We start from the raw sequence: 13,385 nt of genomic DNA on the forward strand, positions 1-13,385 counted from the left end.
GGGTGGAAGTGATGTCATCAGCCTGAGACCCTGTGTTGTGGCTGTGGAGATGCTCTAACAGCTTTTGGTAACCCAGGGATGTAATTTTATTATAAATATACTTATTCTTAAATTCTATTGATTTCATCTATAATTTTCATTTCATTTTTAATTTGTATATCGCCTTTCTACACCTGTGCACCCAAGGCAGTTTACAACCACAGAAATGTAAAAAATATACAGAAATAATCATACCATCATCCTATAATACTACAAAATACAAAATAATACCAAAAAACCCAACTTAAACAACAAATGTTACAATAATACATAATATTACATATACAAGTGTTGCACCAATACAAATTAATAATAAATAAAACTCATATCAGTCCCTTCTACCTCTAACATACACACCCTCTCTATAATTGTGATAGTTACTGTGTATACTTATGTTGCTGATTCTATTTGTATTCTTGGAAGAGATGTTCCACTGTTTTATATCAACCTCTTAGAGAAGTTTTTCTTTGTTAATGAAGGAGTCATTTACACATTTTGTTTTTTAAAAAAATGTTCTCCGTTAGTGCTTGGGGACTGGTTGTGTTTGCTGCACAGATGCGCTGATTTCATAGTGAAGGAGAGAGAGAGAGAGAGAGAGAGAGAGAGAGCTACTAGCAAGAACTGGAGTGGCCTCACTTCATTTCTTAGTGGAACCATAGTGGAAGGACTCCCTTTATTTCATTTTTGTATTAGTTATGAGTATATATATTTCAGTGGCACAAAAACCCTGCCCCACACTAAAACACATACACATATCACCCCACACTGAAACCCCCCACCCCACAAAGAACCCCCTTTCAAACACTCCACCCACACTAAATCCTGGAGGTTCACCAGCAGGATAGGTGTGATTATCTTCCAGTATTTATCCTCACAACAACCCTATGAGGTAGGTCACTTCAAGAGGTAACAACTCTGAATTCCTGAAACATGCATGCTGTGAAATTAATCCTTGTGCATCGACAGAAAGAGCTGGGATGCGTTTGGATTGGTCTGAGAGAACAGAAGAGCATACAGAGCAATCTGAGCAATGTAAAGTCATTGTGTTTTCAGTGAGAGAAATAGGTAGGCCAGGGTGCCTGGAAATGAAAAGGCAGGGTGGGTAGGTAATGTGCACATTTGACCTTGACGAGAAATGCTGTGTATATGTCTTTCCATCAACCTTTTTGTGCTTTGGAAAGATTTCTGTGACCTCTGCTGATGTTAGAGTGTAACTGTCAAAGTTCAAGATACTGAGCTGTTGCTTTGTTGCAGACCTGTTTAGCAATAGCTGCTTGGTGGCAGATTCTGAGAGAGGAGAGAGAGATGATTACTTTTAGTATTTACAGATGGGGCCAATTCATTTTGATTGGTCTGGGAAGCATCTGATTGGGAGGAGCTCAACACCAGCGCACATCATAACATCTCACAAGGTGGGAACTCAGTTATAATCACATCCAGAGAAGAGGAAATCAGGCAGGCTAAACCTATGCTAGCTCTACCTCTCCACTTGGAAGTAACAGCTGGCGTGGAAAAAGCAGTGTGCCCATTCAAGAATATAGGATTGCATACCCATGTTCCTTGAAAACACAATATATCAAAACCATTAATGTAGTTTATAAACTCCTGTGACCTACTTTTAGCATTCCACCCGGCAACATTCCAAGACAACAGCCTTAAACATCCATCTGTCCCAGAAATTTTGTCCATTATCCTATCTTTCTCTTCAAAGACACTACCATTAAACATTTGAGGAACTGGCCTAGCTTCCATAGAATCTGGCATTATATCCTTAGGTGGAGGTTGAATCCAAAGTCATATGGTTCCAAGTATTGATAAGTTGACCGGGATACTATTTTAAGATCCTTATCTTTAGGGTCCACCAAATTTAATTCCTTGGGAGCTACATTGTTGGCTACATGGACTAAACATTCCTTTTGTATATGATCTTTTGCATCAAGTAAATACGCTGGAGGGGCAAGCAAATTTGAAAGATTGGGAAGACTTATTATTTTAATTTCAGGAATTGATACAGGTGGAGGATTTCCTGAGACTTTCTTAAGAGTGCAAAGCTTATATTTTAAGGCTGACAACCTGTTCACAATGCTATCTTGTCCCTGTTTGGGCAGAGCAGAGCTGAATAAGAAGCCAAAAGCTGGCTCTCAGCAGGCTCAAACTGCTTTATCATTGATTTATCATTATCCTTGGTTGTGCCTACAATTTGAATATTTATACCCTGTCTTGACCTGGCACTAAATACAGCTATATATACTGTAACTGACCATGGCATAATAATGCCTTGTCTTGATGAATATTGTTGCACACCACCCCACTCTCTGAGCTGAGAGAGATTTCCAGGGGTCCCTGCGCTTGCCCAGGGTTTCGTTTCCTTGGAAAGAAGGTCAGCGGAGTCTGTGGTGTCTTTATGAAATATGGGTTATTTATTTACACACATTCCAACCTGAGCATAGGATGGAGGGGTTCAAGGCATCAGCAGTCCAATAGATCTTGCATTTTTCCTTATAGGAGATGCCCTAGAGTTATGGTGCAGAGAGCCAACCTCTCTGCCTGCCTTCAGTCCCCAGCCTCTTTCTCTCTCTTTACCCCAAACTCAAACCTCTCCTTGGCCTCAGGAAGGGGAGGGCACTCTCCTGAAGAGTTAACAATAGGATCTCCCTGGCCCAGTTAATGGGCACTTGATAGGCCCATTAACTCACCTTATTAGACTAACAAAGGGAACTCATCTGACCAGCAGAGTGAGTTTCTCATCCCCAGGTGCAGGGTTCCAAATCAGAGGCTGGAATAGGACCCATAGAAATCATTCATCTCAACCCCAAACCCATAACAATATATAGAGCAACTTTATCAAGACTTTGGCCCTGGGCTTTGTTGATTGACATTAAAAATACTAGTCTCGCAGGAAACTGAGCTCTGTATAGTATTAACGGAAGTTCTGTATCATCTTTAGTTGAGATATTTATAAGTGGTATGGAAACAATATCTCTCTTGTGATCACCTGTCAAAATTTCACAGAGTAGAATGCATTTTTCTATGTTACACACCATCATTCACTACATTCAAGATCAAAGGCCCTCCTCCGGGGGCCTACTCCAAGGAAAGCTCGGAGGATGGCAACAAGGGAGAGGGCCTTCTCAGTGGTGGCCCCCAAATTATGGAATGACTCCTCTGACGAGGTGTGCCTGGCGCCAACACTGTTATCTTTTCAGTGCCATGTCAAGACTTTTCTCTTCTCCCAGGCATTTTAGCATGTGTTTTACACTGTTTAAATTTTTAAATTGTGTTTTAAATTGTTTTTATAAGATCTGTTTTAAATTGTACTTGTTTAAATGTTTTTAGTTACTGTAAACCGCCCAGAGAGCTTCAGCTATGGGGTGGTATACAAGTATAATAAAATAAATAAATAAATAAATAAATAAATAAATAAATAAATCATGAGAGGTTCAATCCTCAGCATTTCCTGGTAGGGCTGGAATCCTGAAACCCCTGCTGGTCAGTGTAGACAATACTAAGCTAGATGGACCAATGGTCTGATGTCATAGGCAGCTCCCCATGTTCCTATGTTTGGACTGGTATGAGAGAACAGAAGAAGAGAAGGCAGAGCAATCTGAGCAATTCAAAGACAGCCATTGTGTGCCCAATTTGACAAAAAGTGAGGCCAGGTGGCTAGAAATGGAAACGGCTTGCTGTGCACATCAGATCAATTAATAGGCCCAAATGAAGAAAAATTAATAGGCCCAAATGTATAGAGGAAAGATACCCTTTCAAAGATTGCAGAATGACATTATGTTCAATAAAAATATTTTTGACCAGTTTAGCCTGAGTACCTGAGAGCCTCTGGATCTCTTGCTTTATTGGAGGACCTGATTATCTCTAAACAGCATTCCCAACTTGTAATATACAAGGCCCTTCAGAAGAGGACCAAAGTTAACTTTATATGGGTTGAGGGGGAATGGAAGCTAGAACTTCTGCTGCATGAAACACGGTGGAATGCTTCCATGTACCTGATGTGAGATCTGAAATATTTTTACAGTATACTGAATTCCTTATCACGTTTTTCAAAAACATGTTTCAGATTTAGACGAATGGTGACACTGCCATATCTCACACATCATTCTCACATATGGTCCTGCCTTGTCCCAGGAGGGGCCTCATTCTAGTCAGAGGTCATCAGACACATCAGCTTTGTCCTAGTTGGATCCGTGAGGTTTATGGATGCAAATATTTTGTACAACTGCACACTGAAATTATGTAAATTGAAAGAAGGGCAGTCAAACTGGATTCAGTGTATACTGCTCATTGCGAAGACTACTCTTCTAATATCAGAAGGGACACTCCTCACCTCTGATGTACAATATACCTCCAATACCATCTGTTATAAACCACCCTGTTCAGATCTTGTAAATTCAAGTTTGTGGCTTCCTTTATGGAATCAATCCATCTTTTGTTTGACCTTCCTCTTTTTCTACTCCCTTCTGTTTTCCCCAAAATTATTGTCTTTTCTTGTTAATCATGGCTTCTTTTGTGTCCCAAGTATGATAACCTCAATTTCATCATTTTAACTTATAGTAGTAGTTCTGGTTTAATTTGTTCTAACACCCAATTATTTGGCTTTTTCACAGTCCATGGAATGCACAAAGCTCTCCTCCAAAACCACATTTCAAAGGAGCTGTTGTTTCTCTTATCTAGTTTTTTCACTATCCAACTTTCACATCCATATATAGAGATCGGGAATACCATGGTCTGAATGATCCTGACTTTAGTGTTCAGTGATATATCTTTGCATTTGAGGACCTTTTCTAGTTCTCTCATAGCTACCCTCCCCAGTCCTAACCTTCTTCTGATTTCTTGACTATTGTCTCCATTTTGGTTAATGACTGCCAAGGTATTGATAATCCTTGACAAGTTGAACATCCTCAATGTTCATGACAGATGCTATTGGAGTTCGCTGATTCATAGGGTCACCATAAGCCGCAATCAACTTGAAGGCACATAACAACGAAGTCTGAATACACTAATACACAGCTCTACTTTTGTGCACTTTCAGACCCCCAAATTGGTCTACAAATGGGGCATTAAAGGAATATATTGATGCATTCCACTTATTAACAATGCAATGTCTTTTACAATACACCAGTTGCAGCTTTTTCCAATAGGGCAGGCCTAATCAGCTCTTCCAACCAATCCATTTCCAGCATTTTCCAATCTTTGCCTTTTGTCCATTCAGAGAGCAGAGCAGCCATTTTAGAGTGGGAGTGGCCTTGGTAGAAAAATATTTATTTATTTTATTTGTTATTTGATTTATATCCCACCCTTCCTCCCAGCAGTAGTCCAGGGCAGCATATGTGTGAAATAGGGGACTTGGAGAAGCTGGAGTAAAGCCAAGCATTAGGAAAAATCTCAGTGAGTCTTATATATGACCAGAAGACAGATCAGAGGGGAGAAGAGAGCTTTAAGTATGGTATGTTTACCAGTGTGATTCCCAAGCAATTTTACCTCTCCCCCCCCACATCCCTTTCTTGGCTGGGTACAGCAAAAGAAAGGAAGCTCAAACTGCCCCTTTAATCTGCTTTCTGTTGTGCTAGTGGGAAAAGTTGGGAGAAAGTGGGGGGAGCTTTCCTCCCTCCCACTTTGGGATTTAGCTGCCTCCTTCTCCTATAAGAAAAACATCTCTAAGTTATATGGAGAGGCCACCACTATCCTTGCAGAAATAGAGTTAAAAGGTCTTTTTGACCACAAACTGTTCCATTTATCTGAATCAATTTGAGATTGAAAATCCTGTTCCCAGATTAGTTTAGACCATCATATGAGTCATATCTATTAGAATTCTATATAGTGCTGATAATAGACCTTTGCTGTTATGACTTGCAGCTGAAATTAAGGTTTCCAGATTCATCACTGGTTTAGTTGCGTGGCTAGCCACTCCTGGTATTGTTATCAGGTGAAGTATTTGTGCAATTTGAAACCAGTTGTTTTGATGTCTGCTAACTGTCCTTTAATTTGGTCACCACTTTTTGGCCTGTCTCCTATATAAAAATCCTTTAAATGGTATAGTGCTTTCTTTAAATGGTATAGTCCTTTCTTGATATTATCTACTCAAAAGTAATCCCATTGCCTTAGAAAGCACTTACTCCCACAAAAGTCAGTTTAGATATGCAGCAATGTTTCTATATTTATTTATTTATTTATTTATTAGTTCAACTTTTATACCGCCCATAGCAAAGCTCTCTGGGCGGTGTACATGAAAATAAAAACACTGCACATACAATTTAAAACCAAGTGGTCATCAGATTACAAAAGATATATCATATAACTGTCTGTTAAAAACATTGAATGCATAAAACTAAAATATTAAATATTAAAATATTAAAATGCCTGGGCAAAGAGGAAGGTTTTCACCTGGCGCCGGAAAGATAGTAATGTAGGCGCCAGGCGAACCTCGTCAGGAAGGGTGTTCCATAGTTCGGGGGCCACCACCGAGAAGGCCCTCTTTCTTGTAGTCGTCTTCCGGGCGTCTCTCTGAGAAGGATTATCTCCTTTCTCTCCATGCAAAGGGAGGGTAATGACATCCATATCTGCAGATTCCAGGCACTTCATTCTGTTCCTGTCTCAGTGTGTGCACATGCATCCGTGCATGTAGAACACCAACCAGAGAGGCCAATATCTGTAGTTCTCAGGTCTCCCTTCCAGGCCCTGAGCAGAGCTAGATCCTGCTTGTCTTCAGCAAGTGGCTGTCTCATGTCTCTTCCAATCATATGCTCTTCTTGAGGAAGTGACCACATATTTTTTAGTTTCCTTAGCAATGGCATCCTGTCAGGCCCAGGATGTGACTCAGGAACCAGACCAACGGCTGTAGTTAATTCGTGTTTTATTAGGGTAATATCCAAACAAAGACTGCGTTTTCTCATGAAGCAATACAGGGATACAGGTCCTGCGGCATTGGGAGAAAGTTGACAGAGCAAGGGACTTCTTCCCACCTGTTCTTTAAGAAGGGGCCAAATGGGCGCGCAATCTTTCGCTCCTCCTTAACTGCCCCTCAGGTACTGCCCGCCTTCCCCTCCTTCTCTCCTGTCTTTTCAGCTGTCTGCGTGTGCGCGGTGAGGGGGGAAGCATCACCCCCTCCTCTTCTGAAGTTTCCGATTCCAGGATGGGGGATAGGGGAGGGGCTGATGGTAAACTGCCTCCCCGCTTTTCGGCTGTGAGCAGCCCTCCCTCTTCCCCCTCTTGCTCTGAGCCTGAAAGAGGGGGAGGCGTGAGAATGTCCAGGGAGGGCTCAGGCTCCCCGTCGCTAAGCGACCTTATCACTGGCAGTTCCTCTGTTTCATCTTCGCTCCAAAGGGGGGAAGTTCCTCCCCCTTCCCTCTGCCATCCATCCGAATACTCTTCTCCCAACTCTCCGGGATCCAGCTCCCCGGGATTGGGACCCCAGCTCTGCCTTCCGACACATCCCATGCTGTGGGTCCTTCCAGACTGGTGTTCTGCTGCAGGTGTATTCTGCAACACGTTCTTCACATAATAACACGACATTAATATGCAATAATGATATAGAGAATACAATGGTCCATCCAGCTCAGTACCATTTATTCTGTTGGAGGTTCACAGGGAGAAGCTACCTAAGATCCTTCCATTTGAAATATCACGACACTGAACCTTATATTTACAAAATATGTACTCTACAATTGGGCAATTGCTCGTGATAGTGAATTAGAACCACTGTGGACTGGAGAACACTATGACTTTGAATGCAGAAGTTGAACCCTTTTAAAAGATTAAAGGGGGACATTGCTGAAATATGAGATAACTTAAGTGGATGGGGTGGAGAAGTTAAGCATGCAGGTAACCCAAAGAAAAGACTGAAATATTGGGATGAATACAGTATTGACAGTTGTGTATCTACTTTTTATTTCATACAGTTAAATACAAGGCAACACCCTGATATCTATCCATGGGGTTTACATAATGCCAAGTTAATATATCAGCTGTCTAGACATACCTTCTAAATTCTTTTCAATGATAAACTGTAGCTAAACTGTGGATCACAAGATGCCACACATTGTCTATTCAATATTTCCCCTCACCTCTAACATGGGAAAGAAATAAAGGCAGTACTTTCACAGCAATTGGAAATGCCTCAGGGGTCAGGGGGAAGAATCAAATATCAGACAAGAAAATTCCCTTCCCTTGCTACCTGTTCTCTGTAGCTTTGACTATAATATTACAGCACTTGAAAAGAAGATGCAATGCAGTGATCTAAAAGCCAAGGATAGAGCATCTCTGTAGCAGGATCTTAGTCTGCCATTCTTTAGTATGAGGGCACTTCTCCCCTCAACTGTGTCCAGACCTTTTTCTTACTAATTGCTCTCTGCTGTTCAGTTCAGGCTTCAGTATAAGTATGTAGCATTTGGGGAGGAAGATAAAACACAATAAGCCGGCACTAGAGGCCAAAATGGAGAAGATCTCCACAGCCACCATGTATTTCCCTTTTGTGCTCAGGTAAGTTGGGACAAAGGATAACCAAACACTACAGAAAACCAACATGCTGAAGGTGATGAGCTTGGCTTCATTAAAAGTATCAGGCAACCTTCTAGCAAAGAAGGCTACTGTGAAGCTGATGGTGGCAAGAAGCCCCATGTAGCCAAGGACAATATAGAACATGATGTCTGACCCTTCATTGCATTGAACTATGGCCTGTCCCATCTGGGAGTGCATGTCAAACTCTGGGAAGGGAGGAGAGGTTGCCAGCCACACAGCACAGATGATAGTTTGAATAAGAGAACAGAAAATGATGACTGATACTGCCAACCTCTTCCCAACCCATTTCCTCATCCTGTTTCCAGGTTTCGTTGCCATGAAGGCCAGAACCACAGTCATGGTTTTTGCTAAAATGCAAGCAACAGCAATGGAGAAGATGAAGCCAAACACTGCTTGCCTCAAAAGGCAGGTCAATGGTCCAGGTCTGCCAATGAATAAGAAAGGGCAAAGAAAACAGAGCAGAAGCGAGGAGAGCAAGATGCATGTAATGTTCCAGTTGTTGGCTTTGACAATGGGTGAATTACAGTATCGAATGAAGGTTGCTATTGCCACAACTGTGATCAAGGAAAGGCAGAGAGCCAAGGAAGCCAGCACTGCTCCCAAGGGCTCCTTGTAAGACAGGTAGATTATTTCTTTGGTAACACAATGGTCCTGTTCCTTGCTTGGATATTGATCCTCTGGGCACGTCTCACATTGAGCTGCATCTGGAAGTTATGAGCAAGGTTAGAAGTTAACAAACGTTTCCTGTAGTTATCAGACGGTGATTAATTACCATGTTCATAACAAAACATGTCATTTAGCATATATAATATACAGTATCCCCTTTCTTGAACATCATTATTGATATGTAAGTACTTCCTTTCTCCTCCACTTCCCAAAAATAGGATTGCTATCCATATGGTAATCTTGGTAAACATATATATAAATTTGCACACTGAGAAATGTGAAATACAGATAACACAAATTTAAAACATCCTTTTTCAAAGCAATTCTAGATTTCTTCACTTACCATTCTGGGATGAAATGCTTCCTTTAGGACACAGAACGCAATCATAGCAACACACTTGCATCCCCTGCTGGACAAACATGCTCTCTCCAGGATGGCAGCTCTCAACACAGGTGGAACTGGGCACCATCTAATAGTAACCACAAGACAGGGCATTGGCCATGGAATCAGCTAATTGTTCCACATTGCTACTATTCTCAGCACCATCCCTTTTGTATCAGAACATAACCATATATCAAGAATGGCAGCTTGTCAGCATCTCGGGGCATATGCCATGACCTTAGAAGGGCCCACCATTGATAACAGTCCTCAGATATCCATGCATCTTTCATCCACTGGTTATCACCACTTGTCCACCTGCTTAGATCAGATGATAGCAAAAAAAATGCCATTCATTTCACCTTCTATGGGCATCTAGTTGGGCACTGTGAGAAGAGGATGCTGAATGAGATAGGCCACTGGCCTGATCCAGGCTCTTCTTATGTTCTTATGTTCAAGGTGGTAGTAGGGATTGGACCCAGTTCCAAGTACCACCTAGAGTGGGGATAACCAATCTGGCATCCATGGGTCTCAGCTTGCTCACCAATATCTCCTATAGTTCCCACAAAAAGCCTCAATAAGTGCTCTCTCAAAAATGCACACTGCACAAGAGACTGGTTCCACTTCCTGCACAATCCCAGTTTGCACTGGCTTGTCCTCTCCTACATTGAACATTCACCATGCCCACATTTCATTGACACCACAACTGGACACTCACTCTTCATCTCATTCTGAAGAGATGAGAGGAGGAGAAAGGTTTTCCCTATGAAAAAGGGTGGTGGTAGCTGATATAGGTGCCTTTTCCCCATTGATGGGCCTGTCTTATTATCTGCTCTTTTAGATATGACATCCCATGCCAGCCATTCTGTGTTATGCCAGAGCCACTTTTTATGACTGGTGCCCACATCATTTCCTCAACATTCCAGTTGGGCCATAGGCTCAAAAGGTTTGGTGACTCCCAACCAGGAGGAAGAGAAGCAACAGTAACAGATATATCAATTTTCAGAAGGGGATAACAATAACCAAACAAAAGAAAATAAAAGCAGGAGAGTCAGGGAACTGCATGGAGACCCTTAAAGATATATATCCACCATGTCCAGTGTGCTCATACACGATGATGATCATCCTACCTGGTTGAACTTGTGATTCCACATAATGGCACTTCCATTCGCGGTGAACCTTTTTCCTGGAGGAGCCTGGGGGTCAATCTTTCCAACTCGAACTCGCTGGAAAGATTCATTGGGGAACGTGACCATGTTGATGACATCATATCCACCTGCCATTTCCCCATTCTCAGCAAAGAATATTTCTTCACCGGCACTGTTGTTAAAAATGATGCTTTTCAGGATCAAGTGAAGCTAAAATGGTTGAGAAAAAAATGTTAAAAAAATTATTCTAACAGTGAGAAGCTGGCTAACATCACCATTCTGGAATCTGCAAAGGTGAGACATTTATAATTTCGGTACCCATTTCCAGCTGTATCATTATCACAAACATAAATGTACAGGATTTTGTTTCCTTTCTTTTCATACATGCCACATATCTGAAAATGCCTAATACAAGGTGAGGGGGAAGAAGGCTAGTAACATCAAGAGCCCTAAGGATGTGTGTTTCCATTTCCACACCAGAAAAAAAAATGAAGATTCCTTATATTGAATCAGTATTGGTCTATCTAGCCCAGTACTGTCTGCTCTGACAGAAAACAACTCTCCAGGGTGTTGAACAGAGTTTGTTGCCCAGTCATGCTGGCTGAGATCTTACCTTTAACAAGAGGAACAGGGACTCAGACATTCAGCATACCAAGTATACAGCCTATGACTATTAGTTCCTGCCAGTGGTGAACTCTCCAAGAAGAAACCCTAATTTCTGTTTTCCATGCCAGCTGTGAAACCCATCAAGCAATAGAAAAGACATGTGTATTAATAACAAAAGAATATAAGATCCTTTCGTTTCTAATTATTCTTTATTATTTTATAATGTTTTCTGGTTTGTTATGTCTTGGCTGGGAAATCTTTTTCAGCCTGAAGGCTACATTCCCTTCTAGACTATGTTCTGGGGGCCACATAGAAATGATGGGTGGGCCCAGAATAAAAAGCGCATGGATCCACAAATTTAAATGTCACCTTTGTACAGTAGGTTAGTTTCTAAGTTTCTACACACACTCACACACCTCTCTCTGTCCCCCATCCAGACAAGCATCATGTTCAGGCATGTGTTATATTCAAGACTATTTTTTTTGGGGGGGGGTGAAAAACCAGTAGTCTGGCAGTGCCTAATATTAAACCAATAAATCAGTAGTATTAAAGCAGATAAAAATAAAATAAAACAGGAATTCAGGGAATCCCAGTACATAAAACAGGGACCAGAAGTACTTGTCAGGAAAAGCCTGGGCAAAAAGATAAGCCTTTACAAGATGTTTTAAGCAACTGATGATTGCTCTTTTACAGATGGCAAAGAGGACATTCCATAGTACAGGGCCAACAGCAGAAAAATATTAGTGCTTCCGAACTTAAGCAGAGAGTTTTCCCATCACCAAGATGCCATTACAGTGAATCCACTCTCATTAGGGAGATAGGGTTCAGTGATGGGAAATGAAGCTTGAGCCCCAACATCTCCCTCATATCACTATATCTAATGGTGGCATATTTATCATATATTCTTTTTATTTTGGTAGCTTTGGTCTTAATCGTTCTGGTATTTTATGAAGGGCTGTGGTTTCACTACGGTAGCTGCAGTTACCTTCCATGGCTGAATGTCCCGAAGGTTCCGTCTGTCTCCGTATCTCATTGCTTTCTCTTTGGCTCTCAGGGAATACATGGCATTAAGAGCATGTGCTACAGCATAGACCGCATTGTAGATACTGTAGCTCTGGCCAGACATCCCCATTTCAAACAGAGACCCACGGAGACTCCCCAGCTTCTCCTCCCCAGTGCAGTTTTTTGTACCCGGGTTATACCCGTTATACAGAGGGAGTGAACAGTTGAATGCAGTGCACCAGAAGTCATGAAGAAAATAAAATGTAGACTGGGAAGGATTTATTCTCTCAATAAAATTCTGAAATCCTGGCACAACATTTGTATGGAGAGTGAAGGACAAAGTGCCATTGAAGGATTTTGTGGGGAAGTTGTCACCAGCCACTACAGCAGTGAAATCCCATTGAGCTGTGGTTATCCAAACCCTTTCCAGTGGGTGCATTTGAAGAAATTCTTTGAAATATAGAACTGTTTTTAAACCTTCCAGAGACTGACTATCCCCATAGACAAGTATAATGTTGATTTCACTCAACGAGAGGGTAGAAATAATTGGCCCCAATTTTTTTTTAATGGCTTCGCGTGATAAAACTGTTGTCACTAGTGGAATCACCAGTGTCCAAGCAATACAAATATTGCTTTGCAGAAACCTTGGTCTCAGGATTTGAAGGAAGGTTTCTCCACTGTCATCATCTGAAACAAGGAGCCCAATCCAGTTCCATCCAAAATGCTTGAGTAGCCCAATGATGCCAACATACTGGGGATCTTCATTTGGGAGCATTCGGTAGAAAGAAGGGAAGCGGGTTTTGTCACTCAGCACTGGATCAAAGGAGCCGTAGCTGAGCTAATGGGAAAAATATGATATTTTCAGGCCTTAGAAAAAGACTCCATCCCAATATCTGCCTTGATTATAGTGTTGAGTTCACTGAATAGAATAACAAGCATTGTGGTGGCTTACAGTCCAATTCTATACCACCTATTAAACTCTGTTGGCACTAGCAATCCTGAGACTGGGTATATAC

The 13,385-nt window shown here is 41.6% G+C and overlaps 1 protein-coding gene across 1 annotated transcript; it reads right to left on the reverse strand.

Moving 5' to 3' along the window:
* Positions 1 to 8,361: 8,361 nt before the first annotated feature.
* On the reverse strand, positions 8,362 to 9,656 carry LOC133367478 (vomeronasal type-2 receptor 26-like). The gene is made up of 2 exons (XM_061591581.1): positions 9,578 to 9,656; positions 8,362 to 9,272 (listed from the first exon to the last, which is right to left on the reverse strand). The coding sequence occupies exons 1-2, from the start codon at positions 9,654 to 9,656 to the stop codon at positions 8,362 to 8,364; spliced, it is 990 nt and encodes a 329-aa protein (XP_061447565.1).
* Between the last annotated feature and the right edge of the window lie 3,729 nt (positions 9,657 to 13,385).

This window comes from Rhineura floridana, chromosome 11 (genome assembly GCF_030035675.1).
Source record: "Rhineura floridana isolate rRhiFlo1 chromosome 11, rRhiFlo1.hap2, whole genome shotgun sequence".
Classification (NCBI taxonomy): domain Eukaryota; kingdom Metazoa; phylum Chordata; class Lepidosauria; order Squamata; family Rhineuridae; genus Rhineura; species Rhineura floridana.

Coding starts and splice junctions, on each gene's coding strand:
- LOC133367478 (XM_061591581.1), bottom strand. CDS start 9,656: ATGTTTGTCCAGCAGGGGATGCAAGTGTGTTGCTATGATTGCGTTCTG. Junction 9,273..9,577: donor AAGCATTTCATCCCAGAATG/GTAAGTGAAGAA, acceptor CATAACTTCCAG/ATGCAGCTCAATGTGAGACG.